At 56.1% G+C, this 27,526-nt stretch overlaps 2 protein-coding genes across 2 annotated transcripts in view; one reads left to right on the plus strand and one right to left on the minus strand.

The window, feature by feature from the left end:
• The window catches only part of SHANK1 (SH3 and multiple ankyrin repeat domains 1), a 58,977-nt gene extending 43,712 nt beyond the window's left edge, over positions 1-15,265 (minus strand). The window contains exons 1-10 of the mRNA XM_025367136.1: positions 14,887-15,265; positions 12,137-12,434; positions 11,728-11,931; positions 11,116-11,187; positions 9,334-9,442; positions 8,950-9,101; positions 7,090-7,257; positions 6,514-6,630; positions 463-540; positions 140-206 (exon numbers count right to left, since the gene is read on the minus strand). Of these exons, the coding sequence (XP_025222921.1) occupies positions 140-206; positions 463-540; positions 6,514-6,630; positions 7,090-7,257; positions 8,950-9,101; positions 9,334-9,442; positions 11,116-11,187; positions 11,728-11,931; positions 12,137-12,391 (1,222 nt within the window). The 5' untranslated portion in view covers positions 12,392-12,434; positions 14,887-15,265. The remainder of the gene's footprint in view (positions 1-139; positions 207-462; positions 541-6,513; positions 6,631-7,089; positions 7,258-8,949; positions 9,102-9,333; positions 9,443-11,115; positions 11,188-11,727; positions 11,932-12,136; positions 12,435-14,886) is intronic.
• Positions 15,266-18,842: 3,577 nt separating this feature from the next.
• Positions 18,843-21,221, plus strand: CLEC11A (C-type lectin domain containing 11A). Its single transcript, XM_025369243.1, has 4 exons — positions 18,843-19,180; positions 19,420-19,606; positions 19,925-20,116; positions 20,527-21,221. Exons 1-4 carry the CDS (start codon positions 19,034-19,036, stop codon positions 20,970-20,972), a joined length of 972 nt encoding a protein of 323 aa, XP_025225028.1. The 5' UTR covers positions 18,843-19,033; the 3' UTR covers positions 20,973-21,221.
• The last annotated feature ends 6,305 nt before the right edge of the window (positions 21,222-27,526 follow it).

Here is a 27,526-nt window from a genome sequence, read left to right on the forward strand (position 1 = left end):
CCACCCAGACATTTTTGGTCCTCTAGGGTTTTCTCCATCCTATCCTGGCCCTCAAGTCAGGTACCCCAACTCTCCCATCCTACCATGAAACCCCAGCCGCCCCAGGTTCTCTGTGCAGCCCCAGCTCCCTGTCACTCACCCACATCCTGTTCTCGATGGTTTCGGATCAGCTCCCCCAGCTCAAAATTCCCAGCAATCACTGCCACCTGGAGGGAGGGGGTAGAGGTGGGTTGGCAGGGGGCGGGGTGGCCCAGGGAGCAGAGAGAGGGCAGGAAACATGCTGAGGTCCCCAGCCCGACCCAAACCTTCCACCCTGACAATGCCGCCCTCCCTCTTCTTCCAGCTCCCCCTCCACGGCCTGTCTCCTTGCTTTCCTCATTGTCCCCTTCCTTATCCACTGGGTGTCACTGTCACCCTTTCCTCAGCCCCGGAGACTTCAGTACATCCACTGCAGCCCCAGACCTGGAATGGGGTCTGTCCGTTGTTATTCTTCACATCCTTGTCGGCACCTCGATACAGGAGGATCCTGGCACAGGTCTCCTGTGGGTGATGGCCAGTGGCGCAGGACAAAGAGAGAGAAAAAAGATTAAGGGTACCATGAGTGGATACAGGTACTGTGCTAAGAGCCTCAGGAATAAATACTCCACCCTAAATCCACACCACTCAGGACAGCAGCCACCTGCCAGGTACGGACCAGGAGCACTTGAGTTTAAACATGGATGGCCCAAATGGAGATGCACCATACATGCGAAATACACACTGGATTTCAAGGATGCCATATGAAAACAAGAGAGAATTTAAATGTCTATAGCCAGGTGTGGTGGCTCAAGCCTGTAATCCTAAGACTTTGGGAGGCCAAGACAGAAGTTCCAGACCAGCCTGGGCGACATAGTGAGACACTCCCCATTTCTATAAAAAAATAAACAGAAGTTAGCCAGGCATGGTGGTGGGTGCCTGGAGTCCCAAATACTTGGGAGGCTGAGGTGGGAGGGTCTCTTGAGCTCAGGAGTTTGAGGCTGCAGTGAGCTGAGATCAAGCCTGGGTGACAGAGCACAGACCTGTCTCCCCTCCGCCCAGAAAAAAAAAAAAAAAAAAAATGCCAGGCGTGGTGACACACACCTGTAATCCCAGCACTTTGGGAGGTCAAGGCGAGCGGATCACTTGAGGCCAGATATTTGAGACCAGCCTGGACAACATGGTGAAACCCCGTCACTACCAAAAACTACAAAAATTAGCCAGCTGTGGTGGCGGGCGCTTGTAATCCCAGCTACTCAGGAGGCTGAGGTGGGAGAATCACTTGAACCCAGGAGGTGCAGGTTGCAGTGAGCCGAGATCCCGCCACTGCACTCCAGCCTGGATGACAGAGGGAGACTCTGTCTCAAAAGAAAAAAAACACACACACACAAAAAATAATTTCTGTATTGATTCTATGTTGAAATGATAACATTTTGGATACACTGTTACAAGTAAAGTATGTTGTTACAATAAATGTCACCTAATTATTTTCCCCTTCTCCTTAACATGGCCACTAGGATATTTGAGGGCATTTAGGATAGGTGCTCATGCTATGTTCCACTGAACGTTGGGGCCAGATAATTCTTTGGTGATTCATTGGTTTGTGGGGGGTGTTCTGAGCACTGTGGGATGTTGAGTAGCATCCCCCGTCTCTACCACTAGATGCCAGTAGCACTCCCCTCCCCAGTCATGACAACCAAAAATGTCTTTAGATGTTGACAAGTGTGCCCTGGGGGACAGAAGCTCCCCGGTTGAGAACCACAGGTCTAGACCTTACGGAGGCTTACCATTACATGCCAGGCACTTGGCACTTTAGAAGCAGAAGATCCTTCAATTGCCCAACAATTCCAGGACATGGAAATTGTCTCTATTTTACAGAGGAGGAAATTAAGGCTTTCAAAAGAGCCCAAGATGGGCCAGGCACCGTGGCTCACTCCTGTGATCCCAGCACTTTGGGAGGCCGAGGCGGGGGGTGGGGGGGATCGCTTGAGCCCAGGAGTTTGACACTAGCCTGGGCAACATGGCGAAATCCCGTCTCTACAAAAAAATTTTTAAAAAATTGGCCTGGTGTGGCTGGCTACAGGTGGCTCACGCCTGTAATCCCAGCACTTTGGGAGGCCGAGGGGGGCAGATAATCTGAGGTCAGGAGTTCAAGACCAGCCTGACCAACATGGAGAAACTCCATCTCTACTAAAAATACAAAAATTAGCCAGGCGTGGTGGCACGTCCAGGTTGGAGTACAGTAACATGATCTTGGCTCACTACAACCTCCACCTCCTGGGTTCAAGCGATTCTCCTGCCTCAGCCTCCCAAGTAGCTGAGACTACAGGTACCCGCCCACCACATCTGGCTAATTTTTGTATTTTTAGTAGAAACGGGGTTTCCCCAAGTTGGCCAGGCTGGTTTTGAACTCCTAACCTCAGGTGATCAGCCCACCTTGGCCCCCCAAAGTGCTGGGATAACAGGCACGAGCCACTGTGCCTGGCTCCTTGCTTTGTTTTTTAATATGAGACTGGTGTGTGTGCCAGGCACTCTAAGCCAATGTTAACTCATTTTCTTCATAACCCCGTCTCCCTGAAATTCCATTTCCTGTTATTTGTCTGATTAGCGTCTCTTCTCCTCTACGTCATAAGTTGTACAGGGGCATGATTTTGCCTGTGGCACCTGCCACCTGGATTAATGCTGGAACCACAGGAACTGTTCAGTAGGAGCAGTGTCCTCTCCCTTTTTTCTTGGCCTGGCTAAACCCAACTTGGCCTCCAGCTTAACTCTACCCCAGAGTCCTCTGATGCTAATTTAACCATCATTCTCCAAGCACTTCCTTGATCTTATCCCTTCCACATGACAAACCCACCAAGGGGTTTGTATGAGCCCATGTTACAGGACAGGTTCAGAGAGGGCAGATGCTATGCCCAAGGCCACACAACCAGTTAGTGGAGCAATGAGGATTCCAACCTGGCCTTCTTTTTTTTTTTTTTTTTGAGATGGAGTCTCGCTCTGTTGCCAGGCTGGAGTGCAGTGGCGCAATATCAGCTCACTGCAACCTCCACTTTCTGGAGTGCAGTGGCGCGATCTCAGTTCACTGCAGCCTCCACCTCTTGGGCTCAAGCCATCCTCCTGTGCACGTGGCCTTCTGATCCTATGGTTCACCTGTCTCCTATGAATGGATGACTCTGACTGCCAAAGACACATCAGGCAGCAGAGTTAGCCCAGTGTTCTGGGTATGTTCGTGAGTGTGTGTGTGTATGTGAGCCTGTGTATGCCCGTGATGCTGGCCAACTAGACTGTTAACGCCTGCCATGTGTACTTTTGCGTGTTTTTCTTTTTCTTTTTTTTTTTTTTTTTTTGAGATGGAGTCTTGCTCTGTTACCCAGGCTGGAGTGCAGTGGTGCGATCTCAGCTCACTGCAACCTCTGCCTCTTGGGTTCAAGCAATTCTCTACTTCAGCCTCCCAAGTAGCTGGGATTACAGGTGCACACCACCACGCCTGGCTAATTTTTGTCCTTTTAGTAGCCACAGGGTTTCACCATCTTGGCCAGGTTTGTCTTGAACTCCTGACCTCATGATCCACCAGCCTCGGCGTCCCAAAGTGCTGGGATTGCAGGCATGAGGCACCGCTCCTGACTTTTTACATGTTTTCACACCCGCTACCCCCACACTGGGGGCACAGGGCCAGAGCACAGCCCCTAAACTCACCTGCTCCTCATCCTACTCTTACAAAGCTGAGAAGGTGTACGAGTCAGAGCTGGTGGCACCGAGAGAAACTCGCATTTAATGGCATCCTAGCACTTATTTCATGCCGTCGCGGTGATGTGTTTACACGTCTGCCTCCTCACCAGACTGTGAACTCCCACCCCGCCCCCCACCACACCCTCACCCTCCCCAGGCCAGATGCTACATCTGATTCATCTCACATCCCCAAGGCCTGGTGCTGTGCACATAGTAGGTGCTCAAGGAACGTGCATGGAAAGGATGAGGATGGAGGATATGAAGTTGAGTCAGTCAAAATTCATTTTGTTCAAATCATTCGTTTGTTGAGTCATTCAGTCTGTTGAAACAAGCAAACACCTGTTGAATGCTCTGAGCCAGGCACTGTGCAGAGTCTTGGTGGAAATCCAAGAGGGCTGAGCTATCATTCATTCACTCATTTTCATTCATTCATTCACTCACTCAACAAAAATGCAGTTAGGACTGCTGTGTGCTGGGGTTCTGGAACAGAGCAAGTAATCGGACTCAACCCCCACCCTTGAGGTGCTCACAGCCTAGACACGGATCTGACCTTCACCACCAAAGGCTAGACGGGCATGTCAGGAGGCCAAGGTGGCAGGGGCTGGGGAAACACTCTCAGACTTAGCCCTGGCTCTTGGAAAGCTTAAAGCCTGGGAGGAAGACAAGGGGGGAAATGGAGGAATCAAGTTCGTATGTGTTATGCATCAATTTGTTAAGCCCATGGCAAAGGCAAGCAAAACTACTAACCCACTTGATTCTTTTGCATGGTGGATGTTAATTACTGACCCATCACAGCTGAGAAAGGAGAAGATCAAGGAGGGGAAATGACTTGTTCATCTGTGCCACTAAGAAAACTCTGCCTGCTGTCTAATTCTCTCTCTCTCTTTTTTTTTTTTTTTAAGGCAGGGTCTCACTCTGTCACCCAGGCTGCAGTGCAGTGGCATGATCATAGCTCACTGTAGCCTCCACCTCCCAGGCTCAAGCGATTCTTCTGCCTCAGCCTCCTGAGTAGCTGGGACTTCAGGTGCACGCCCCTGTGCCCAGCTGATTTTTGTATTTTTCATAGAGACCAAGTTTTCCCATGTTGCCCAGGTTGGTCTCGAACTCCTGGGCTCAAGCCATCCTCCCGCCTTGGCCTCCCAAAGTGTTGGGATTACAGGCATAAGCCACCGTGCCTGGTCCAGTTCTCTACACTAAAATTTCTCTGTTTATCCGAATGGTACAGTTTCTGTCTCCTGACTGGACCCTGACTGACACTGGTGATGGCAATAATGACAATTATTATTCTGATGGCTGCCTTCCAGGGATAAGTACTTAATATACATGATGGCTCATCCTCTTCAATAAAAGCTGGCGTTATTCCCGTTTCAGGAAGAAGGATGGCGCCTCAAAGAGTCGGGGGGACTTTTTTGCTCCCCCACCCCCATCTGCCCGTGGGGCCGGGGCTTCTTCCCCATCAGCTGCACAAGGGCCTGGGAGTCAGAGGATTGGTTGCGAGGCCTGCGTGTCGCAGAGCAGGAGGCAGAAGCACACAGGGAGAGAAGTGCCGGCACCATGTTGGTTCAGTTTGAAAAGCACTGAGTCTTCCCTGGACTCCAGGCATGCTGCTGGCTGCCACCAGGCAGCACGTGGCCACCCGCCAAATCCCCAGCACTGTAAGTTCTGCTGAGGCAGAGGGGGCTGAGGGCTGTTTTGGAAGACTTCCTGGAGGAAGGGGGCTGATAGACCAGTTCTGTCATGCGAGCACCTGTCCCTCTAAGTACCCCCACAGCTGCCCTTCAAGGGCAGGGAACATCGAGAAACAGGTGGGGAGACTGAGGCTTTCCATAGGGCTGACGTGCCCAGGATCATCTGCAGCGCAGGAGGCTAAAGTACCAGAGGTCATGATACTGAAAGCTCTGGCTCTTGCCAACCAGCTGCCATGAGATCCCCTGCCTGCTCCGTCCCTCTCCTCTCCTAGGAACTCTGGAAGTGGGGATGTCCTTCCCGTCTTCCTCCTGCTCCGTCCCTCTCCTCTCCTAGGAACTCTGGAAGTGGGGATGTCCTTCCCGTCTTCCTTCAGCACTCCCTTCCTGCTCAGGGACCCAGGTTGTCAGGACCCCCAAGGTCCTGAATTGCTAAAACTCCCATATCACTCGTTCCCTTCGGGGACCACAGTGGCTGCACGTTAAACTTTCCCCTGTGCCCTGCCGTGCCACCACGTGGCACCTGCACACACCACTGGCTGAATGGAGACACAGGGGAACTGAGGACCCATAGCCCCCTTTCCTCTGGTTTTCTGCACAGGCTGTGCCCCCACCCTGGAGCACCCCTTTCTCCCCTTTTCTACTCCTGCTCATCTCAATACTGGGGACACCTCCTCCGGGAAGCCACCTCCACCCCCAGCCACTCTATCTCAAGCCCAGTCCCAGATGGGGGCTCCCACAGGGATCTGGATTCCCTGTGACTTTCCTCTGAGCACTCTGGATTGTAGCAGCAAACTATGTTGTCTGCCCTCTGCTAGGCCATGAGCTCAACACTTTATCCCCAGCACCCAGCTCCGGGCCTGATACAGAGAAGGAGCTCAGTAAATATCTGTTGGATGGATGGATGGATGGATGGATGGATGGATGGATGGATGAATGGATGAATGGATGACTGGATGAAAGGGTGAAATAGTGAAGAAGTGAAGGGTGCAGTGATGCAGTCAAGAGGAGTATCTGAGCTTGGCCCTGAGGGAGGCAGCTATGAGGGATTCGAGGGGCCTGGGGCGGCCACTGCTAGGCAGACCTTGTTGTAGAGGGCGCAGATGTGCAGAGCTGTATTCCCTGAGGCGTTCTGGGCTCCAGGCTCAGCCCCGTAGAAGAGCAGATGCTCCAGGTGCTGAGAGTGACCCCGCTGGCAGGCCTGGGCAGGACAGGGAGCGAGGGGCATGGATCAGACCCAGGCTGTTCTCCCTCTGGGCCAAGAGTCTGTACACAACCTGTGCACTGGCCTTCTCATCCTATCCTTCACCACATCCACCTCCCCATCACCTTTTTGCCCCCCTTCCTGCTCTGGGACCCAGGCTGTCAGCCTCACAATCCAAATGTTCAATCATTCCAAGGCCCAGGCGTCTGGTCTGCCTCCTTAAGAGGGCCAAGAGGCCAGCCCATCCCTCTTAGGGATCAAGGCGTCTGGTTCCCCTGCCTATGCCCCCTTAGGGTCTTCGTGTCTTCACCCCCATCATTTCCTCTTTGGGGACCATGTTATTCTTACCCCCATGCTCTGTGAGGACCCTGGCATCTGGTTCCCAGCCCCAGTCCCTTGGATGCCTCAGAGACTGGGTCCCCCACCCCAGCCCTTCATGGCGTGAATCAGGAGCACCTGGTGGATTTCCTGCCAGCCGTTCTCATCAGCTATGCCCAGCTGGGCCCTGTTGTACAGGAGCAGCTCACAGCATCGGGGGTCACCACCCACCATAGCCGTGTGGAACAGAGGGGTCAGTCCCCGACGGTCCTTGTAGTTGGGGGAACCCCCAAGGTCCAGGAGCGCCTAGGAACGGAGAGAGAACCCAGTAGAAAAACACAGATGACAGTCACACATTAACCAGCTCATTCTGAAGGGCCAGGGGAACTGGACCGTCCTGGGTGACCCACAGTGGCCAATGACAGTGACAGTCTTAGTTCTGCCATGATGCCCTTGTGCGACCTTGAGCCCGGCCCTTTCCCTCCCTGGGCCACTCTGATCCCCTGTGAATAATGTGGGACTTGGGTAGATGCCTCCAGAGGACCCTGGCACTCTGACATCCCACCCAGCCTTTCCCCTGGGAGTGACCTTGGATGAGCCATTGAAGGGCATTAGGGGCCACAGTACCCACCCATTCCACCTCCTACAGGTGGGTTGTTGGGGACAAATGAGAGGCCAGAGTCTGGATGCTGGAGGGTCTCTGGCCAAGTGGGAGGTGTTATTAGGTCCAGGATCTCAAAGAAGGGGCATAGCAGGAAGCCAGGGGACAGACAAGTGAGCTTGGATAAGGGCAAGGATCAGGCCGGCCTCACTGGGGCTGCAGGCCACTTCCTGCTCCCCCTTGAAAGACAACTCTGGGTGTGGAAGGCTGGCAGTAATGAGCATTAATAGGAGAAAGTGTTGGCAGCAACCTTGTATGAGGACAGCCTGTAGCAGTGCCATCCAACAGAACGTTCCACCATCGTGGGGATGGTCTGCAACTGCACCACCCTATATGGCAGGCACGTGTGGTCCCCTGAGCACTTGAACGTGGCTAGTGAGCCTGAGGAACTGAAATTTTAATTTTACTTCACTCTAATTAATTTAAATTTAAACAGCCCCAGGTGGCCACTGGCTACTGGCTTGGATAGCACAGGTCTGGAGGCTGGGAGGGGCGTGCATGAGCAGGATGTGGGTTTGGGAGTGAGTGTGCATGGGAGATACATGAACAGGGTCTGTTAACTCCAGGGGTATACTGAAGATCTTTGTGGCTGGTGTCTGACTGCATTAGGGGCTCTTCAGGAAAGAATCTGAGGGAGAGAAGGGAGGGGCCATTTAGCTGGAGCATCCATGCATTGGGGTGCTTCTCAATGGCTGTCTTTGGGGGCAGCCCATCTTGACCCGCATATGAAGAAGAATCAAGTGTCCTGGCGGGGGCAGGGGGAGAAGAGTATTTTAAAATTAGACTGTGCAGCTGACGCCGTGTATGTATTTTGTGGGTGTATGGGTTTGTCTATTTGGGAAAGTGCATCTGAGGCTGTGTACGTGGGGAAGGGGCTGTATTTGCATGTGAGAGAGGAGGGAGTGGAGCTGGTGCAGTGCTGGGTTTGGAAGGGTAGCTGGGGGATTGTTTTCAGGGTGTGTGAGGAGGGGCTCTATCTGGGGGCATAGCAGGGAACTCACTTTGCGTTTTAAGGAATGAGAAGGGTTTACACCTTGGGGAGACAGAGGCAGGTTTGGTATTGAGCTGGGTCACAGGGGATGGAGATGTTCTGGGTGTTCAGGGGAGGAGGCTGTGTCCGGGTCTGCATGATGTCAGCTGTAGCCCAGGTGGGTGCACCTGGGGGACCTGACAAGGGTGACAATAGGGGCTGTGTGTCAGTCTATGGAAAGGGGCTTGGAACTGGGGACGTGCGAGGGCCTATTTTTACAGAAACCAAAGAACTGAAGTTTGAGAAAGAGCAAAGGGAAAAGGAGAGAGGGCCCCACGGTGGGGGTGAGGGGTCCCCGCAGCCTCACCGTGAGCGCCAGGCAGTGTCGGGCGCATGCGGCCTTATGCAGTGCTGTCATGCCATCCCGGGCCCGGAAGTCGATATGGGCCCCGCCCAGGCACAGGGTTCGAATCACCTCTACAGAGCCTTCAGTCTGGGCCGCCAGTGTCAAGGGGGTCTCTGAAAGGCAGGAAAAGCTGGTCACCTGAAGCCCCTTCTCCTCTCCTCCATCCCTTCCCATTTTCCAGGCTCTGTAGCTCTCCACCCCACAGCCTCTGGCCCCGCAGCCTCCCCCTTGGACAGCGACGTGTTTGAGAGACACCAGTCAGGAATGGATCTGAATGCAGATGGCAGCCCTGCTCCCCAGCCCTGTCCTGGCCCCGAGGTCCTCCTGATGTTCACCCCTCCCTACCTCCCGAATCCGAGTCATGGTAATTGGGGTCCAGCCCCTTGTCCAGCAGCCGCGCCACCTTGTCAGATGTCCCGAGCTGCACATACTCCAGGAACTTCTTCAACCCCGTCTGAGCCATGGGCAAAGACACACAAGACAGGACAGTCAGGAGCAAGGCAGAGAAGCGGGGTCCTCAAGCAGCGCCGTCCAGTGAAAATATACGTAGAGTCACATACGCCATTGAAACGTTTCTAGCGGCCTCCTTTACAGAGAAAATACCCAGCCCTTTGGGAGGCCGAGGCAGGAGGATCACGTGGGCCCAGGGGTTCGAGACCAGTCTGAGCAACAGTGAGACCCTTATCTCTACAAAAAATGCAAAAAACTAGCCATGCGTGGTGGCACATGCCTGTAGTCCCAGTTACTCAGGAGGCTGAGCTGGAAGGATCCTTTGAACCCTGAAAGGTCGAGGCTGCAGTGAGCCATGATTGCACCACTGCAGCCTGGGTGACAGAGCAAGACCCTGTCTCAAAAAAAAAAAAAAAAAAAAAGCCAGGTGCGGTGGCTCACGCCTGTAATCCCAGCACTTTGGGAGGCTGAGGCAGGTGGATCACGAGGTCAGGAGATCGAGACCATCCTGGCTAACACGGTGAAACCCCGTCTCTACTAAAAACATAAAAAATTAGCTGGGTGTGGTGGCGGGCGCCTGTAGTCCCAGCTACTCGGGAGGCTGAGGCAGGAGAATGGCATGAACCCAGGAGGCGGAGCTTGCAGTGAGCCAAGATTGCGCCACTGCACTCCAGCCTGGGTGACAGAGCAAGACTCTGTCTCAAAAAAAAAAAAAAAAAAAAAAAAAAATAGCAGGGTCAGGGGTGAAGTGTTAGTTGTGTTGAAATGCATTTTAATGATATATGTTCTTTAACTGACATAGCCACAATGTTACTGTTTCAACAGGTACTTGAGATGAAACTTATCAATGAAGTTATTTAACTCTTTTTGGCACTAAGTTTTTGAAGCTCAGTGTGTATTTCACACTCACAGCGAGTCTCAGTTGGGACTAACCATATTGCAAGTACTCAGGAGCCACACTTGGCCAGTGGTTCCCAAAGCGGACTGTGAAGGCCTGGAGGGATGGAACATTTAGGGGAGGAAAGAGTTCAATGCATGCTGTGGTCGAGAGAGGGTTAGACAAGGAGGGATTGGGAGTTTTTCCCTCTCAAGGATCAAGAGTCCTTCATTTCTGACCAAAGCAGTTCCCCAATTTCCTCCCAGCTCTCACCATCAGAGACACAGCAGAGACGGGGCTGAGGATTGGTGGGCAAGGTACCAGGAGAACAGATATGGCTGGAAAGGGGGGTGTAACGGTTGGATTTTTGCAGGGATTCAGGCTATGAGGTTGGGAGAAATGCAGCCTGTCTTTCAAATAGTCTCCAGGCAGAAGGACTTCCAATGTCAGGGTCCTAGGCCAAGGTGGGGAAGTAAAGAGGCCTTGGGTGGATATGCGGGGAGGCAGGGGAAGAGAAGGGAGACTCAAAGGAGGCCAGGTGGGAATGATGCGGGCCCAGGCAAAAGGATGAGGGGCAAAAGAGGAAAGTAAGAAGAGGTTGTGATGGGGATAATGGGGGTATTTGTGGTTGTCTCAAATGTGGTACAGCATCCCGAGTTAAGGGGTGGAAGTGGCCAGAGGGATTGTGGGCTTGGGGAATGTGCAGCTCTGTTGGGAAGAGGTGGGGAGAGAAAGCAGTTGGGCAGGGGGCTCTGGTGGTAGTGGGCTATAGGGGACAGATGCCAGCAGGATTCTCTCACCTTAGTGTGCAACTTGGCCAGCTGCTTCTCATCCAGGTTGGTCTGTTTGTAAACTCGGGTCTTATATCGGAACTGAGGTCAGGGGTAGGGCAGTGAGAGAGACACAGAGACTTGGAATCAGGAGCCTGGGGAGAAGGCTTGGGGTAGGGAGAAGGTCTGATCCCCTTCTAATTCCCAAGGGTAGCTCAGGGTAGGAGTGGAAACAGCCCTGGAACCTTGGTCTAGCGGGTAGAGGGGTGGCAGTGGCTTTTCTGAGTGCTGGATATCATGGTATATGTGCACTGCAACCCCTGCTTTGAAGGAGGAGGAGTCTGGACCCCACAGGAAATGTTCTAGAGTGCCTACTGTAATTGGGAATCCTCCCCTGTTTTGATGGGCGAGGAGAAGCTTGGGGCAGGAAAGTGACTTGGCCAAGGTCACTTAGCTGGTCAGAAGCAGAACAGATGGCAATTTGAACTCAGGACTCTCTGACTTCCCTGTGATGCTTAGAAGATCAGGACTAGTACAATGGGTGCCCCCTCGTTAAGGTTAAGTGTGTTAAAAAGTGGGTGGGGGGCAGATGTGTTTAGGGCATGCCTTCTCTTGTCAGTGAAGGAGTTGGGGAAGCTTCACCTCCAGGTAGGGGACCCCCTTCTCGAAGGACTGGGGGTACTCCCGCAGCAACCTCTCCTCCTCCAGGAAGTTGGCGTCACGGCCTGAGGTGGCCGGCTGGAACAGGCCATAGTTGAGCACATCCTGCAGGCTCTCGCTCAGGGCACAGAGCACCTGCTGCTTGGCCGTCCAGATGGTGGCATCTGGGTTGAAGCGCAGGCATTTCTGGTGGGGGAGGAGATAGGGGCTAGGGTGGGCCAGGGGCCACAGAGGAGCCTGAGGTGGGTTGGGAAGTGAGCCAGGAGCTGGGTGTGGGGGTGATCCCTGGGAGGATACCCAGCACCAGTGGAACTCCCCATGTCAGTTGGAGCCCGGTCCCCCCAGCTTCCCCTGTCCCTCTCTTGCCGCTGGCCAGTGGGCAGGTACTCACTGTCTGGTGCAGGTCCGGGATGCCAATCCTGAAGACCATCATGCTGAAGTGGGCGTCGTCTGGGACGGACATTGAGCGGCCCTGGAGGCCTCTAACAGAGGCCAGGCTACCAGGTGCCCCACTGCCCCGGCCCCGGGTCCCCCGGAGGCCTCGACCTGGCCCGTCTGGGGAGCTGTCGGACTCTGAGCCCCCCTCGGGACACTCGCTGGCACTGTGGCGTTCCTCGTCCTCGCTTGTCGCGGGGCTGTGGGTCATTGTGGGGCCACGGGGCGACGGGGGACGGCAGCATCACAGGCGGCTATGGGGGTGAAGGGCGGCCATCAGACTAGGAACCCGGGGCCCCTCAGAGGCCACTAGTGCTACTTGGTGGTCAAGCGGTCAAGGGCAGCCTACCCCCACTGCCCAAGATAGACAGGAAGGAGGCCGGGCACACCCTTGGCCTGCATGGCCTCCCCTGCCGCCTCCTCCCACGCTGGCACGCACACACCCCTGTCCCTGACATGCTTCTGGCATGTGTCTCCTTCCCTGCCCTTGGCCCCGCTTGCAGCCCGCCCCCTGCGCCCCACTTTGCCGGTGACCCAGCGTGGCCGTGTCCCAGAAACCGCAGAATCACCGCGGGAGCTACTGGCCCACTTTGCCAGGCCACAGAAAATGCAGCTAAAATTAGCTAAGGACAGACAGATGGACAAACTGACAGGCATCCTGCCCTCCTGGCCCCAGCCTGGCCTGTCACCCCAGGGCCGGGGGGTGGGGTTGGGGAGAAGCTGAGGCTGAGACTGAGATGTAGTAAGGGGGAGAGGGAGGCGTGGTGAGCCTGGAGCGGGTGGAGCCGGTGACTTCACTCAAGTGTGGCTGACAACGCGTGGCATGCAGAGTAGTGCTGGGGAATCGGCCGTCCCAGGGGAGCAAGGGGCACTGAGATGGCAGTGTCATGGGCAGAGCATTTGGCCTAGGGTGTCCCCAAGGGAACCACAAGAAGTGGCTTTTAGAGACTGGGGCCTCTTGAGAGGGTGTGTGGGTGGGTGGGGAGGTTGGCCTGGGGAGTGCTGTACTGGTGACAGTGGTGTGGTGGCCGGGGTAGATGTGGGTGGCTGCAGATGACCTGTAGCTCTTTTCTAGGACTGCAGGGTGGGTGGGCTGGCTTTGCTGGGTACTAGGGGCTCCACTCTGAGGACTGGGGGTGTTAGGAGGGAGGCTAAGAGGTGAGAGGAGGGTCTGGGAAACTGAGGTAGGGGGTCATCTTTGGATCCTCGCTGTTCTCCCTTGAGGTGGACTTATGAGGGTGGAGCCCCTTCCAAACGGGGTCCGCCTCCCTTCTGTTCTCCCCCAACTCCCACCCCAGCACCGGAAACCAGAATGTCTGGTCTGGTCCCTCCCCCCCACACCAGGCCCGGTTCCTGCACCGTTGCCATGGAGATGGGAAGCAGTGGAGGGTACTGCTGACTTTGGGGGAGTGGGGATGGGCTGGGGGGTTGGGAAAGGGAAGACTAAATGTGTGTGGTGGGAGGAGAGTTCCAGGAGCTGTGGGCGAGCGAGCCTCTAACCCAGGGCCGGCGGACCCCTCCCCCACGCGCGACAGCGCTGCGAAGCCCCCTCCCCCTCCAGGTACCCAGCCACGCCGCCCCACCTCGTCTCTGCGGAGACCCCGGCCTCCTCCTCCCCGCCCCGCCTCACAGCCCACCTAGCGATCTGGGGCCTGCAGCCAGCCACTCCCCCTCGGCTGACCCTGGCTGACCCCCAGCCTCAACCCCGCTCGGAGGGGGTGGCCGGTGGGATGAAAGAAAAACTGGCCAGGGCCCCCAGAGTGTACGGCTGCCCCAGCCCCCGGGGCCGGCTCCGGCCCCTCCCCCTCAGGGCTCGCGGGAGGGAGCGGGCACGCTCCGCCGGGGCGGCATGAATCAAACGCTCCGCGGCTAAGAATAGCTGGCACGCAGCTGGTACCGAGACGGGCTGAGGAATCGGCGGGGGGGGGGGGGGGGGGAGGACGCGCGAGAGGGGGTGCCCTGGGAGGCTGCGGGGGACAGGGGGCGGCTGGCGTGGCCGAGAGCGGGGCCTGGGAGAATGAATGGAGGCGGAGGGAGGCGGGGAGGGGCGGGGAGAGAGAGCCGGGGCCGAGGCTGGGAAACTGGTGGGGGAGAGCCCGACCGCGGAGAGGGGCGGGGGGCACCGGGGAGCAGGAGTCGGGGGCGGGAGCTGAGAGGGCGCGCCGGCCGGCGGTGTAGGGACTGGAGACCTGGTGGGGACGCGGGGAGCTTGGGCAGAGGGTGGGAAGGGACTGGAGGAGCCTGGAAGGAGAAGCGGGAGCTGGAGGGATCGAAGGGGGCGGAGGAAGCCCCGGCCTAGACCCTCGCTGGAGGGGAGTGGGGACCAGGGTGACCTGGCGGACCGGCCCAGGTGCGCCAGGGTGGGCGAGGCGGGGGAGTGGCCGGGCTGGGCGGGGAGGCGGGTACCGGGACCGAGCCCTGGGCCCCAGAGAGCCGGGAGGCGGGTTCGGGATAGGGGCTCTGCTGGCGGGGGATGGGGGGCGCGCCCTCCCATCACGGATGCGATCTGGGACGGGGCACCGGGGACCGGGGCGTAACCCAATTTGGCGTCGCCCAGGGCAACGCTCCCCACCTTACCCGCACCCCCAGCCGCACACCCAGGCCAGGAGCCCGGCGCCGGGCCAAGGACATCCGGGGCGCCCTCGCCCCCTCCCGCAGCCCGGGCCCCGCAGTCTCCCCAAACCCCCAGGTTCTCGACCCCCTTACCTGCCTGGCGGGGCTGCTGAGTCCCGGTCGGCGGCGCCCGCGGCCCCTCCCCCCTCCCCCCACCCCCCACCCCCCCGGAGACGGGGGACCCTCAGGCCATGCCCCACCGCCCCGGAGGGCGAGCGGGCCCGGGGAGGGGGCGGGCGGGGGCCGGGGGGGAGGGCGGGAGGGCCGAGGACCTCACCCCCCCCGCGGGCCAGGCCTGGCCATCCGCAGAGCGCCCCCCCTTCCGCCGCGGCCGCCGCGCCCCTCCTCGCCCGCCCCCGGCTGGGTCCGGCCGGCTCCGGGCGCCGCGTCTCCGCCTGCTCTTCCTCCTCCTCTTCCTCGGGCCGCCGCCGCCGCCGCCCGCTCCGCGCCTCCTCTGCCACCCTTCTCGCTCTCTCGCTCTCGCTGTCTCTCCCTCACCCTGTCTCTCTCCTTCCCTCTCTCCCTCCCTCCCCTCCCTCCGCCCTCTCCCCTCCCTCCGGGAGCCGGCGGAGGAGACATCGCCCCTCCCCGCGCCCCCAAACCTCGCCCATCCCCCACCACCGCCGGCTCCGCCCCCTACCCTTGCCCTCCCCCACCACTCCTCGCCACCTCCGAGTCCCCAAATCCTGACTCCGCCCCTGCTTGCTCCCATACCCCGACGAAGGGGTCCTGCCCCCGTAAGGGTGCCCCCCCACACGCCTCAGGACCACCCCCTCCCAGAGAGCTCCCCGTCCCCCTGCACACAGTGGGGCACAATAAATATTTGTTGCCAGACTCTACACCCCCAAATTGAAGTGTGAAGGCTATAGATTCCCACCCTGTCCCCCCAAACACACACACACACACACACACACACCCTTTCCATCTCAGTACTGGGTCAGGGCACACGTGGACATACCTGGGCCAGGCCACATTCCCCCAAGGCACAGGTGCACAGTCACCAGCTGTAACAGCACCTGCAGAGTCCCCATATACACACACTCTCCAGCGCATGCATGCCCAGACACAATGCACCTGGGGTACACAGCTACAAACACACCCAGCTACATGCAGTTGTCACACCCCTGTGCCCGGGCACACACGCAGCACATGCACACAACTGCCCACCACACACGCGCGTGCGCGGGCGCACACACACACACACACACAGGCGTTCACCCCGGTATGCATGCCCAGATCTCTCAACACCAAAACGGAGTTACAGCACTGTAGAGACGTGTGCACGCCTTCCCATCACGCCCACCCACCGTGCTGTCCATTCCACTGGTTCGCACTCACCCGTTTACATGCCCAACACCGTGCCATCCTTCCCTTCAGGATAGTTACTGCTGATATTCCTACAGCACTTTCTGTGTGCCAGGCTCAGGGACTTTCACCATCCCCATTTTCTAGAGGGGGAAACCAAGGCACAGAAAGGCTAAGTAACTTGCCCAAGGTCATCCAGCTATAAGGATGTGGTAACAAGGATCAAGAACAGGTAGGCTGGCTCCAAAGTCCTCACTTGACCACTATTGTGCACTCCCAGGCATATCCCCTCATAGTTGCAGATCCTTGTTCATCACATACAGACACACCCAACCATCTCCTCAGAGCTTGCACATGTGTGTGTAGGCACGCATATGCAGCCAGCTGCAGGCAGACAGCTCATTCATGCCTGGGACGCACCCACAGAGAGGGCAGATCCCACAGAGCAGCAGTGAGTGGTGAGTGTCCCCTTAGCCCAGGCTTCCTCATTCTCCCAGCTCCAACAGCACCTCCCGGGCCTGCAGGGGGCAGTTCTAGGCAGCCTCTGGGTTCCCCTCCAGCTGCAGGCTCTCCCCAGTACCCAAGTATGAGCTGGAGGAGGTGCCTGCTCAGCCTGGGGAGGCTCTATCTTGATGCACATCCACTAGCCCAGGTGGTGAGCAGCTGGGCCCGGGAAAAGAACAGCTGCCCATGTTGGCTTCAGCAGCCAGAGAGGCTGTGCACCCCTGCACAGTTTACAAGGCCTTCCCCCATATACGCATTATTTCTTGAGGTCTGTAGCTCCTGGTGAGGGGTCCCAGGTCCCCAACAGGTACCTGAGAGGCCCAGGCTCTGAGGCAGGGAGCAGTCTGCCCAAGGTCACAGTGCCCTCGATGTACCAGGCTTTCTTGGAAAACGGAAGGCTGGAGGCATTGATTTCCAAGGCCCCTCCTGGGGCTCCCGGCAGCCGAGGGCAGATGCCCTGCTCTTGGAGCCAGAAACCTTGGCTAGCTGCCGCCACACTGGTGACCTCCAGCAGGCCATGCTGTTTCAGAGCCTCGGTCTCCTCTTTTGAAGAGCAGGCCCAGTGATCCCCGGCTGGTGTGCCCCATGCTTGTTGGCACCACCAGCCAGGCCTGGACTGGAAAAGCCCTGCATGACTCATGGGCCTGACATAGAGGAGCATGGCATGGCATCGTGCTTCCTTGCCTCCAAGCTTCTCTCCCACTGCTCTCACCGCCTCCACCCACGCTGCCACCACCACCCTGGGAACTTGGGTGCCAGCAAACCAAAAAGGTGAAGCCTCCAGGCCTTTGACCCCACCAGGAACGGCTATCCTCTGGCCCACTCAACAGGTTGATTGAGCACCTACTATGTGCTAGGTAGGCCTTGTACTAGGAGATGCAGCAGTGCATAGAAATCCCTGCTTTCATTGGCAGGGAACAGACATAAACAAACAAACAAGATCGTGCCAGTCTTGATTATACCAAAAAGATGAAATGGGGCTTTTTAATAAAGTAACTTGTGGAACAGATAAGGTGGTTGGGGAAGGCCTCTTGGAGCTGAGACCTCGATGATGAGAAGGCGCTGGGAAAAGAACCTTCTCGAAGGAGGAAAGGGCTGGTGCAAATGCTCTGAGGTTGTAATCAGCTTAGTATTTGGGGGCAAGCCAAGAGGCCAGGGAAGGTGGAGCCTGGGGGCGGGTGAGGGGAGTGGGGGTGATGAGGCTGCAGAGGTGTAAAGGGTTCTTCCTTCCCAGCCCTCAGTGTGGTAGGCTGTGCTAAGGACTGAGGCCCAGGCTTGGCTTCCCTCCTGCTTATGATGGGAAGGTGGGGGAGCAGGGGAGTGGGGAGTGATGTGATCTGATTTATGGTTTGGAAGGATTGCTTTGGCTGCGGCAAGCAGCCGGGATTGGAGGGGCTCAGGAGGAAGGAGGGGGAGGGCAGGGAGACTGCAGTGGTCCAGGCTGAAACGAGGTGGCTCGCTGAATGCTCAGAGCTCCTTGAGCACACAACCTAGCGTCTGTCGATTTCACCTCCTGGAGAAACCTTCCCTGACTGCTCCTCCAGACTCCTCACCCTCTCCCATCTCCAACCTCCTCATCCCAGGAACTATCTGGCTGCTGGTCTGCAAGCAGCTGGAGTCCTCAGCATCACCCAGCCCAGGGCCTGGCCTGCAGGAGGCTTCTAGTAAGGTGGTCAATTAATCCCCGAGCCCCATCTTCCAGGGCTGTGTACACAGTCACATGCGTGCTGTTTGCATGTGTCGCCCCGCCCCCACACCCACGCACTAGGATCTCCAGAAAAGGGCTTGGAGGGTGGGATGGGCAATCTAGGGGACAGGAGAGGCCCTGGAGTCTCCTCTACTGAGCATGTGGGCGATAGTGGCCACAGGGTAATAACAACCTCAGCGAGATCCTGAGGTCTGCCCCCTCCTCAGGAATGGCCAGGCAGGGAAGAAGGGAGCAGAGCTCGGTCCCAGCATCCCACCACTGCCCCGATGATTCTGAGCGGGTTCCTGGGCTGAAGCCGGGGCCTGTGTTTTCCAAGATTCCTTGGAGAGCCAGCTCCATCCTCTTCCTGATTATCTAAGCTTTGGGCCACGGCAGAAGGAACGGAGTAGGGCGGAAGCGAGCTCTGGAAAGTGGAAAGAGGAGGGTGTGCGAGGAGACCCAAGGCGGGATCCAGGCTTTGGAACGTTGGAGGTTTCCGGCCACAGAGGCAGGGCCTCGGGGGAGCCAAGAGGGGCGGGGAGAGACACACACAGAGGAGCAGAGGAGACCAACGGACCGGACAGAGACGAGGAGAGAAACAGGAAGAGAGAAACTGGGAGAGTCGGGAACCTGGGGGCTAGTGACCTGCACACAGGGCAGGGGCACTCAGCAGTTCCCAGAGGCCACCCCTCCCACCCCAGACATCCAGACATCTGGAACTTTGGGTGCCAAGAGTCCAGCTTAATGCAGGCAGCCTGGCTTTTGGGGGCTTTGGTGGTCCCCCAGCTCTTGGGCTTTGGCCATGGGGCTCGGGGAGCTGAGAGGGAGTGGGAGGGAGGCTGGGGAGGTGCCCAGGAGGAGGAGCGGGAGAGGGAGGCCCTGATGCTGAAGGTGAGCTCTGGAGTGTCAGGGAACTATGGGTGGTGAACTGTGAGCCTGGGAGGGGGTATTGCAAGGTTAGGGAAATGGACAAAAAGGAGCAATTAGGATAGTCTCGCGGGGTGGGGGGGGGGTTTGGTGATGGGCTCAGAGACAGGACTCAGGAGGCAGAGAATGAGTTAAGAGTTGGAAAGTGGCGCGTGGGGCATCTTGGTGGCAGGCTGGGGCTCACCGCCCCTCCCCTGCCCCAGCATCTGCAGGAAGCCCTGGGACTGCCTGCTGGGAGGGGGGATGAGAATCCTGCCGGAACTGTTGAGGGCAAAGAGGACTGGGAGATGGAGGAGGACCAGGGGGAGGAAGAGGAGGAGGAAGCCACGCCAACCCCATCCTCCAGCCCCAGCCCCTCTCCCACCCCCGAGGACATCGTCACTTACATCCGTAAGTAACCAGAAGCCCTCACCCCCAAACCCCCAGGCCGCCGCGGTCACTTTAGCAAAAATGAAGGTTCGGTTCCCTGCCGGGTGGTCTTTCAGTTGTCCATTGCCTAGCCCAGAGCCCCCACACCCCTAGGAGCCCCAGGTCCACGACCATGCCTTCTAAGAGCCTGGCGCCACTCGACCCTACCTTCCAGGAGTCCGGGGTCCCCCCACACCGCCACCCCGCCCTCAGGAGCCCTAGGTCGCAGTTCTCCAGATCCTCAGTCCCCCAGCTGCATCTCCAGGCTCCCCCTCCAGCACGATCCCTGTCTGTCCGCAGTGGGACGCCTGGCTGGCCTGGACGCAGGCCTGCACCAGTTGCACGTCCGTCTGCACGCTTTGGACACCCGTGTGGTCGAGCTGACCCAGGGGCTGCGGCAGCTGCGGAACGCGGCGGGCGACACCCGCGATGCCCTGCAAGCCCTGCAGGAGGCGCAGGGTCGCGCCGAGCGCGAGCACGGCCGCTTGGAGGGTGAGTCCACGGCACGCGGGGTGGAAAAAAATGAGACTATTTGGTCAGGTATGGGACTGGTTGAGAAAGTGACCCTAGGTGTCCGGGGCGGGAGAGCTGCTGTGTGCTAGCGGACGGGGTTAGAGAGCTGGGAGGCTGAACGCAGGGAGCAGGGTGGGCACTCCAGAGCCGCGCGGACCCGACTGGGGCAGCACCACGCCCCCTACAGTCCCGCCCCCACCGCCTGACCCCGCCCCTGGCGGACCGGACTCTCCACCTTCTGGCTCCCAAGGTTCTGACCACGCCTCCTCCCAGCCCGCCCTACGAGGTCCTGACCCCGCCTCCCTCCACTCCCGGATGATTTGTCCCCGCCCCCTTCCGGTCCCCGAATGCATAACCCCGCCTCCTTCTCTACCCGGCCCCGCCCACAGGCTGCCTGAAGGGGCTGCGCCTGGGCCACAAGTGCTTCCTGCTCTCGCGCGACTTCGAAACTCAGGCGGCGGCGCAGGCGCGGTGCACGGCGCGGGGCGGGAGCCTGGCGCAGCCTGCTGATCACCAGCAGATGGAGGCGCTCACCCGCTACCTGCGCGCGGCGCTCGCTCCCTACAACTGGCCGGTGTGGCTGGGCGTGCACGATCGGCGCGCCGAGGGCCTCTACCTCTTCGAAAACGGCCAGCGCGTGTCCTTCTTCGCCTGGCATCGCGCACCCCGCCCCGAGCTCGGCGCCCAGCCCAGCGCCTCGCCGCACCCGCTCAGCCCGGACCAGCCCAACGGCGGCACGCTGGAGAACTGCGTGGCGCAGGCCTCTGACGACGGCTCCTGGTGGGACCACGACTGCCAGCGGCGCCTCTACTACGTCTGCGAGTTCCCCTTCTAGCGGGGCCGGTCCCCCGCCTCCCTGCCCATCCCACCAGCCGGCCTTTCCCTGCGCCGTGCCCACCCTCCTGCGAGATCGCCCTTCCCTTCCTGTCCACGGATGGCAGCATCTCCCCCACCCCGCTCCAGGCTGGGCGCTCCTGGGAGGGCTCTTGCGGTGCCGGGACTCCTCCTTGTTAGTGTCCTTCCTTGAAGGGGCGGACACCAGGCTAGGTCCGGTGCCAATAAATCCTTGTGGAATCTGACTTGAGGGGCAGTGAAGGCACTCTTGGACTTTATCTTCTGCAGGGAAAGCCGGGAAGGGCCAGACCCTGGTCTTTGGGCGCGTGTCCTGGCCTTTGGACGCCTGTTCTGGTTTTTAAAGATGTAATTTGAGCCCCAGATAGAGTGATGGAGAAACACTGGTGCATATGTACACACATTCATCTGTTCTGTACACAGATGCCCGGAGTACACGCGTGCAAATGCTGTAGACACCTTCACCTCCATCGTGCCCTCTCTCGGCCTTTGGAACCCAGGGACTGTCAATCGTCCCAGGCCTTGGTCTTGGTCCTGGTCAAAGAGATTTGGGAAACATGAAGGAGCTAAAGGCTCTGACAAGTCCTGCAGGAAAGCCTGTTTAATTTGTTTAAGTGGTGTGTCTCCAATTTGTTTCCCCAGATGATACGGTTTCATGGAGTTGTTGAGATGATATATTGAGACATGGACTTAAGGACCCACCCAACCCTGAAGCTTAGACTTCCAATTTTCTCTCCTCTGCTTCCAGCCAGTGAAGCCCGGAGCCAGGCCCTTCCCCTCTGCGAGCCTCGGGTTTTTCATCTGAACATGGGCACATTCCCTCCTACTTTGTGCAGCTCTTGGGATGTTCAGGTGAGACCAGGACAGTGTGCATTTAGTGATGGCTGAACTTGAGCCACACGCTACCTTCCTTCCTCACCCTTTTTTTTTTTTTTCTTCTTTTGAGACAGGGTCTTGCTCTGTCGCCCAGGCGGAGTGCAGTGGTACAATCATGGCTTACTGCAGCCTCAATCTTCTGGGCTCAAGCAGTCCTCCCACCTTAGCCCCCCAAGTAGCTGGGACTACAGGTGCACCCCACCATACCTGGCTAATTTTTGTATTTTTTTAGAGAGGTCGGGTTTTGTCATGTTGCCCAGGCTGGTCTTGAACTCCTGAGCTCAATGAATATGCCCGCCTGGGCCTCCCAAAGTGCTGGGGATACAGGCGTGAGCCACAGCACCTGGCTCTCCCTCACCGTTTTCATATCGTTACTCCCTGGGGGCAGTGAAGACACCCAGGAGTCAGCCAGCCTGGGCCTCAGCATAGTGGACAGCTGTTTGGAGGAGAGGCACTTTGGAAATCACCCTAGTACCTCCCCCAAGGTTGGCATCATGGGCGTGACCCTGACATCAGGGAGCCCAGGAATGGGAATGTGACCCTGTCTGTCCTTAACACTCTGCCTCTTCCCTTCCTTCAGCCATGGCACCACTGCCTAAAGGGTCACCACTGGATCCACAAGGGAGGAGCAAGCCATCAGGGTCAGCTTGGATAGAGGGAAGATCACCCACCCTTCTCTCTACTGGAGTCATTTCTCAGCCCCACAGTCCCAGAGGAATGCAGAATAGAAGAGTGGGAGTGTGGCCTGGAGTCAGCCTTCAATCAGAAATTCTTCCCATGCTGAGCTTCAGTTTCCCCAGGGAGGAATAGGCAGCTCTAGATCTTATAGGCAGCCAGAGATCAGATTAGGCAGACAATGATGAGTACCTGTTACTTCCCACAGGGGTCTCTGCCCTAGCAGAGCTTCCATTCTGGAAAGTATTGGGGCATGGTACACCATGGCTGCCCGCCCGGATTCTGGAGCCAGATGGCCCAGGTTCCAGTCCTGTCTCCTATCAGCCACTTATCTCCTGGGAAAACCTGAGTGAGACATAACCTTGCTGTTTCTCAATGTCTCCATCTGTACTGTGGGGATAGTAACAGTATTGATCTAGAATAATACCAGACACAGAGGGGTCTTTGCAGTTCCCAGATCTGATCTTCACCTCTGTGTGCTCTCTCCTGACACTGCATTTGTATATGCAAAGATCTCCATCCTCCCTCCTCTGTAGGGTAAACACCCACTTCCAAGAATTGGATAACACATCACCCCAAACATCCAGCCTTTCCCCCGAGTCCCGCGCGGGGTTAGGGATCCCCTTTGGTATCCACAAACCCCTTGTTCCTCTCTTGACCCAGCCCTGATCAGACAGGCTGAGGGACACTCCAGGTGCGTAGGGGGAGGGCAGGACAAGGTATGACTATCTCTGTCCCCAGCATCGCCTGGCACAGGGGAGCCCTTTGAATGAAGACTATTGTGTGGCATCATGCAGGGGACCCTGAGATGAGTCGGATCTCTGCTGCTTTTCCTCCCTGGCCTCCCCAAGGCTGGGTGAGGCACCTCCTCTAGTTTCCCATAGGGTCCGGGGCTTTCCACATCACTTTGGGTGCCACTGTCTGGTCTGAGAGACAATGTCTGTCTCCCTGGCAGGGCCTGGAGCTACCATACCAAGCACAGGGCCAGCTGTGGGCATGCCGAGAGAGTGGTCTGAAGGGAGTGGCGTGCTTGCAAGGACTGTTTATGCATCAGAACAGCACGCCTATATGTGGCATTCGGTGCTCATTCCTGACTCTGGTCTGCGTGGGAAACCTACTCTCTCCTCCAGGAAGCCCCACCAGACTTCCCACGGGCCAGAGTTTGCCAGTGTCCTCTCCCTGGCTCTCTGCGGAGCGCTGGTAGTTTGCAAGGCCAGAGCCATGGACCAGGGGGCGCCTTTTAATGCTCATTAGAATAGATGCATTAAGGAATCCCAGGGAAGTAGAACAAGGGCAGGAGGCCTGGGATGATTCAGCAGGGGAGGAAGAACCAGAGAAGAAAGAAGAACCAGCGGCCGCACGGGCTTGCAGGGCGATAAAGCCCAAGAGGCCGAGCAGCAGGCCCATTACCGCCTTCCCAGAACCACGTTTTTCCGCAGTAACCGGGTGACTCCAACGGGTCACCTCTCAAGCCCCGCCCCTCCTCCCACGTGAGGTTCGCCTCCTTTTCCCAGCAAGCCTGAGGGCCACGCCTTGGCGGTGAGGTGGGAGCTCAGACCCCTCTCCACCCCGGCCTCGCCCCGAGGTACTCTGGGAAATGTAGTCCGGTCACGCGCCCGCGGGTAGGAAAACCGCAATCGCGAAGCCTTAACGTTCAACTTGCGTTTGGATCTCTCGGACGAGAGTTTCTCAGAACAGGTGCATTTCCTTGGGTAGATCATAACCATTTTTTAAAAAGTGAAATAAATTCATATGAAATATTAGTGTCATAGAAAATGGTAAGAAGCTTTTCAAAATTTAAACGTCGATGTGCTGAATTAACAATATAAAATTTCTTTGTGGCTAAACACTGGTCCAAACCAACTTAGTTTCTTTCTTTTCTACTTATTTTCGGGTTCTGGTTTTTTGTTTGTTTGTTGGTTTTGCTTTTGTTTTTGTTTTTTGAGACAGAGTCTCACTCTGTCACCCAGGCTGGAGTGCAGTAGTGGCGCAATCATAGCTCACAGCAGCCTCGACCTCCTAAGCTAAAGCAATCCTCCCGCCTCAGTTTCCTGAGTAGCCGGGACTACAAGCATGCACCTTAAAACAAAACAAAACAAAAAAAACAGACAAAATTTTAATTTGGAAATAAGTTTAAACTTATAGATAACCTACACAAATATAAACACTGTAGGACAAACAAATACTCTACTCTGATTTGTTTATTAACAGTTTACCCCATTGCTTTGGCTTCATCATTCCATTTATCCATCCATCCACCCACCCACCCACCCATCCATCCCAGCCCAATCATCAGGGACAAGCAAGACAGTCAGGTTTGTTGACGCACTGAAATGACAGCGATCACCCCTCAGAGCAGAAGCTGCAATCGAGTTATAGGATTTGGAGGAAGAGAGAAATTCGGATGAAATTTAAGTGAAACAATGTTTAGATAGGTTTAGAACAAGGTAGGAACGTGTATAAGTGAGTCAGCATCAGGCCTGGGCCGCGTGCAGTAAGCTCATGTCTGTAATTCCAACACTTTGGGAGGCCAAGACAAGAGGATTGCTTGAGCCCACGGGTTCAAGACCAACCTGGGTGACATAGTGAAATCCCAGCTCTATGGAAGGAAGGGAGGGAGGGGAGGGAGGGGAGGGAGGGGAGAGAAGGAGAGGGGAGGGGAGGGGGAGGAGGAGGGGAGAGGGAAGGAGAGCGGAAGGGGAAGGGGAGGGGAGGAGAAAATTATCTGGGTGTGGTGGTACATGCCTGTAGTCCCAGCCACTTGGGAGGATGAGGTGGGAGGATTGCTTGAATCCAGGAGTTTGAGGTTGCAGTGAGCTATGATTGTATCACTGTATTCCAGTCTGGGTGACAGAACGAGATCCTGTCTCAAAAAAAAAAAAAGGAAAAATCAGATTTGGACTGCAAAGTGGACCTAAGGTCTTGTTTCCCTGGAAACTACAATGTTAATATAAATGTGGCATGCTGTGCCCAGAAACTTTTTATTTAAAACTCTGCACCAGGGCTGGAAATGGAGGCTTCTTATCTTGGTCAAAGTGACAGATCTTCCAGGAAGGAAAGATTAGCCTGTTTCATTCTTACCGATAGACTTTCATACTGCAAAGTTTCCAACAGTCTATGATTTTAGAGAACAAAGTTTCTCAGTGAGTAAGATAGCAGTCGTCACTCATAAAGGGGGCTGTTAGAATACTTTTACTGCTGCAGCTTCCCCCTGGGTGAAATGTGTCCTGCTAACCTTACAGTTTTATCTGGGTCTATAGATGAAGGGCAGGCCAGATTTTTACAGTATTAGCTAGCTTTAGCTCATATATATATATATATATATATATATATATAAAATTTTTCTTTTCTTTTCCTGCCTTTCTTTTTCTTTCTTTCTCTCCCCTGTCTTTCTTTCTTTCCTTTTTCTTTTGTCTTTTTTTTTTTTTTTTTTTGAGATGGAGTTTCGCCCTGTTGTTTAGGCTGGAGTCCCATGGTGCAATCTTGGCTCACTGCAATCTCCGCTTCCTGAGTTCAAACAATTCTCCTGCCTCAGCCTCCTGAATAGCTGGGACTACAGGGGCCCGCCACCATGCCAGGCTAATTTTTGTATTTTTAGTAGAGATGGGGTTTCACCATGTTGGCCAGGCTGGTCTCGAACTCCTGACTTCAAGTCATCCACCCGCCTCAGTCTTCCAAAGTGCTGAGATTACAGGCATGAGCCACTGGGCCCAGGCCATTTTTCTTCTTTCTTCTTCTCTTCTTTTTTTTTTTTTTTTTTGGTTTGAGACAGAGTCTCGCTCCTTTGCTTTGGAGTGCGGTGGCGCAATCACAGCTCACTGCAGCTTAACTGCCTGGGCTTCAGCAGTGCCCCCCAAGTGCAGCCTCCCAAGTAGCTAGGACCACAGACATGCACTGCCACACCTGGCCAATTTTATTATTATTATTATTTTATAGACAAGGTCTCTCCCAGGCTGTTCTGAAACTCGTGGGCTCAAGCGATCCTCCTGCCTTGGCCTCCTGAAGTGCTGGGATTATAGGCATGAGTCACTGTGCTGGGCCTTACATGTATGTTTTCAAAAGCATTTAAGGGTTAGTTACACACATCATGGCCCTTGACCCCTAAATTCTTCAGTGTGTATTTCCTCAGAATAGAAATATTATCCTCCATAACCACAATAATCAACTTCTATAAATGTAACATTTATGCATACTTTTATCTAATCCACTGGTGGTATTCAAAATTATGTCAGTTTACCCAATGACGTCCTTCATAGCACTTCCCCCTCCAGTTCAGGATCCCATCTGGGGTCAAGCATTGCATTTAGTTGTCATGTCTTTTTTTTTTTTCTTTGAAACAGAGTCTCGCTCTTTAGCCTAGGCTGGAATGCAGTGGTGCCATCTCGGCTCACTGCAACCTCCGCCTCCCAGGTTCAAGCGATTCGTCTGCCTCAGCCTCGCAAGTAGCTGGAATTACAGGCGTGCACCACCATGCCTGGCTAATTTTTATATTTTTAGTAGAGACGAGGTTTCGCCATGTTGGCCAGGCTGATCTTGAACTCCTGACCTCAGGTGATCCACCAGCCTTGGCCTCCAAAAATGCTGGGATTGCAGTCGTGAGCCACTGTGCCCAGCCAGTTGTCGTGTCTCTTTAGCCTCCTTGAATCTGGAACATTTCCATATTTATAATATTGACATTTTGGGGGCCGGGCGCGGTGGCTCACGCCTGTAATCCCAGCACTTTGGGAGGCTGAGGCAGGCGGATCATGAGGTCAGGAGATTGAAAACATCCTGGCTAACACAGTGAAACCCCATCTCTACTAAAAATACAAAAAATTAGCCAAGTGTGGTTGCAGGCGCCTGTAGTCCCAGCTACTCGGGAGGCTGAGGCAGGAGAATGGCGGGAACCGGGAGGCGGAGCTTAGAGTGAGCCAAGATTACACCACTGCACTGTAGCCTGGGCAACAGAGCGAGACTCTGTCTCAAAAAAAAAAAAAAAAAAAAAAA

Source organism: Theropithecus gelada, chromosome 19 (genome assembly GCF_003255815.1).
Source record: "Theropithecus gelada isolate Dixy chromosome 19, Tgel_1.0, whole genome shotgun sequence".
Taxonomy (NCBI): Eukaryota; Metazoa; Chordata; class Mammalia; order Primates; family Cercopithecidae; genus Theropithecus; species Theropithecus gelada.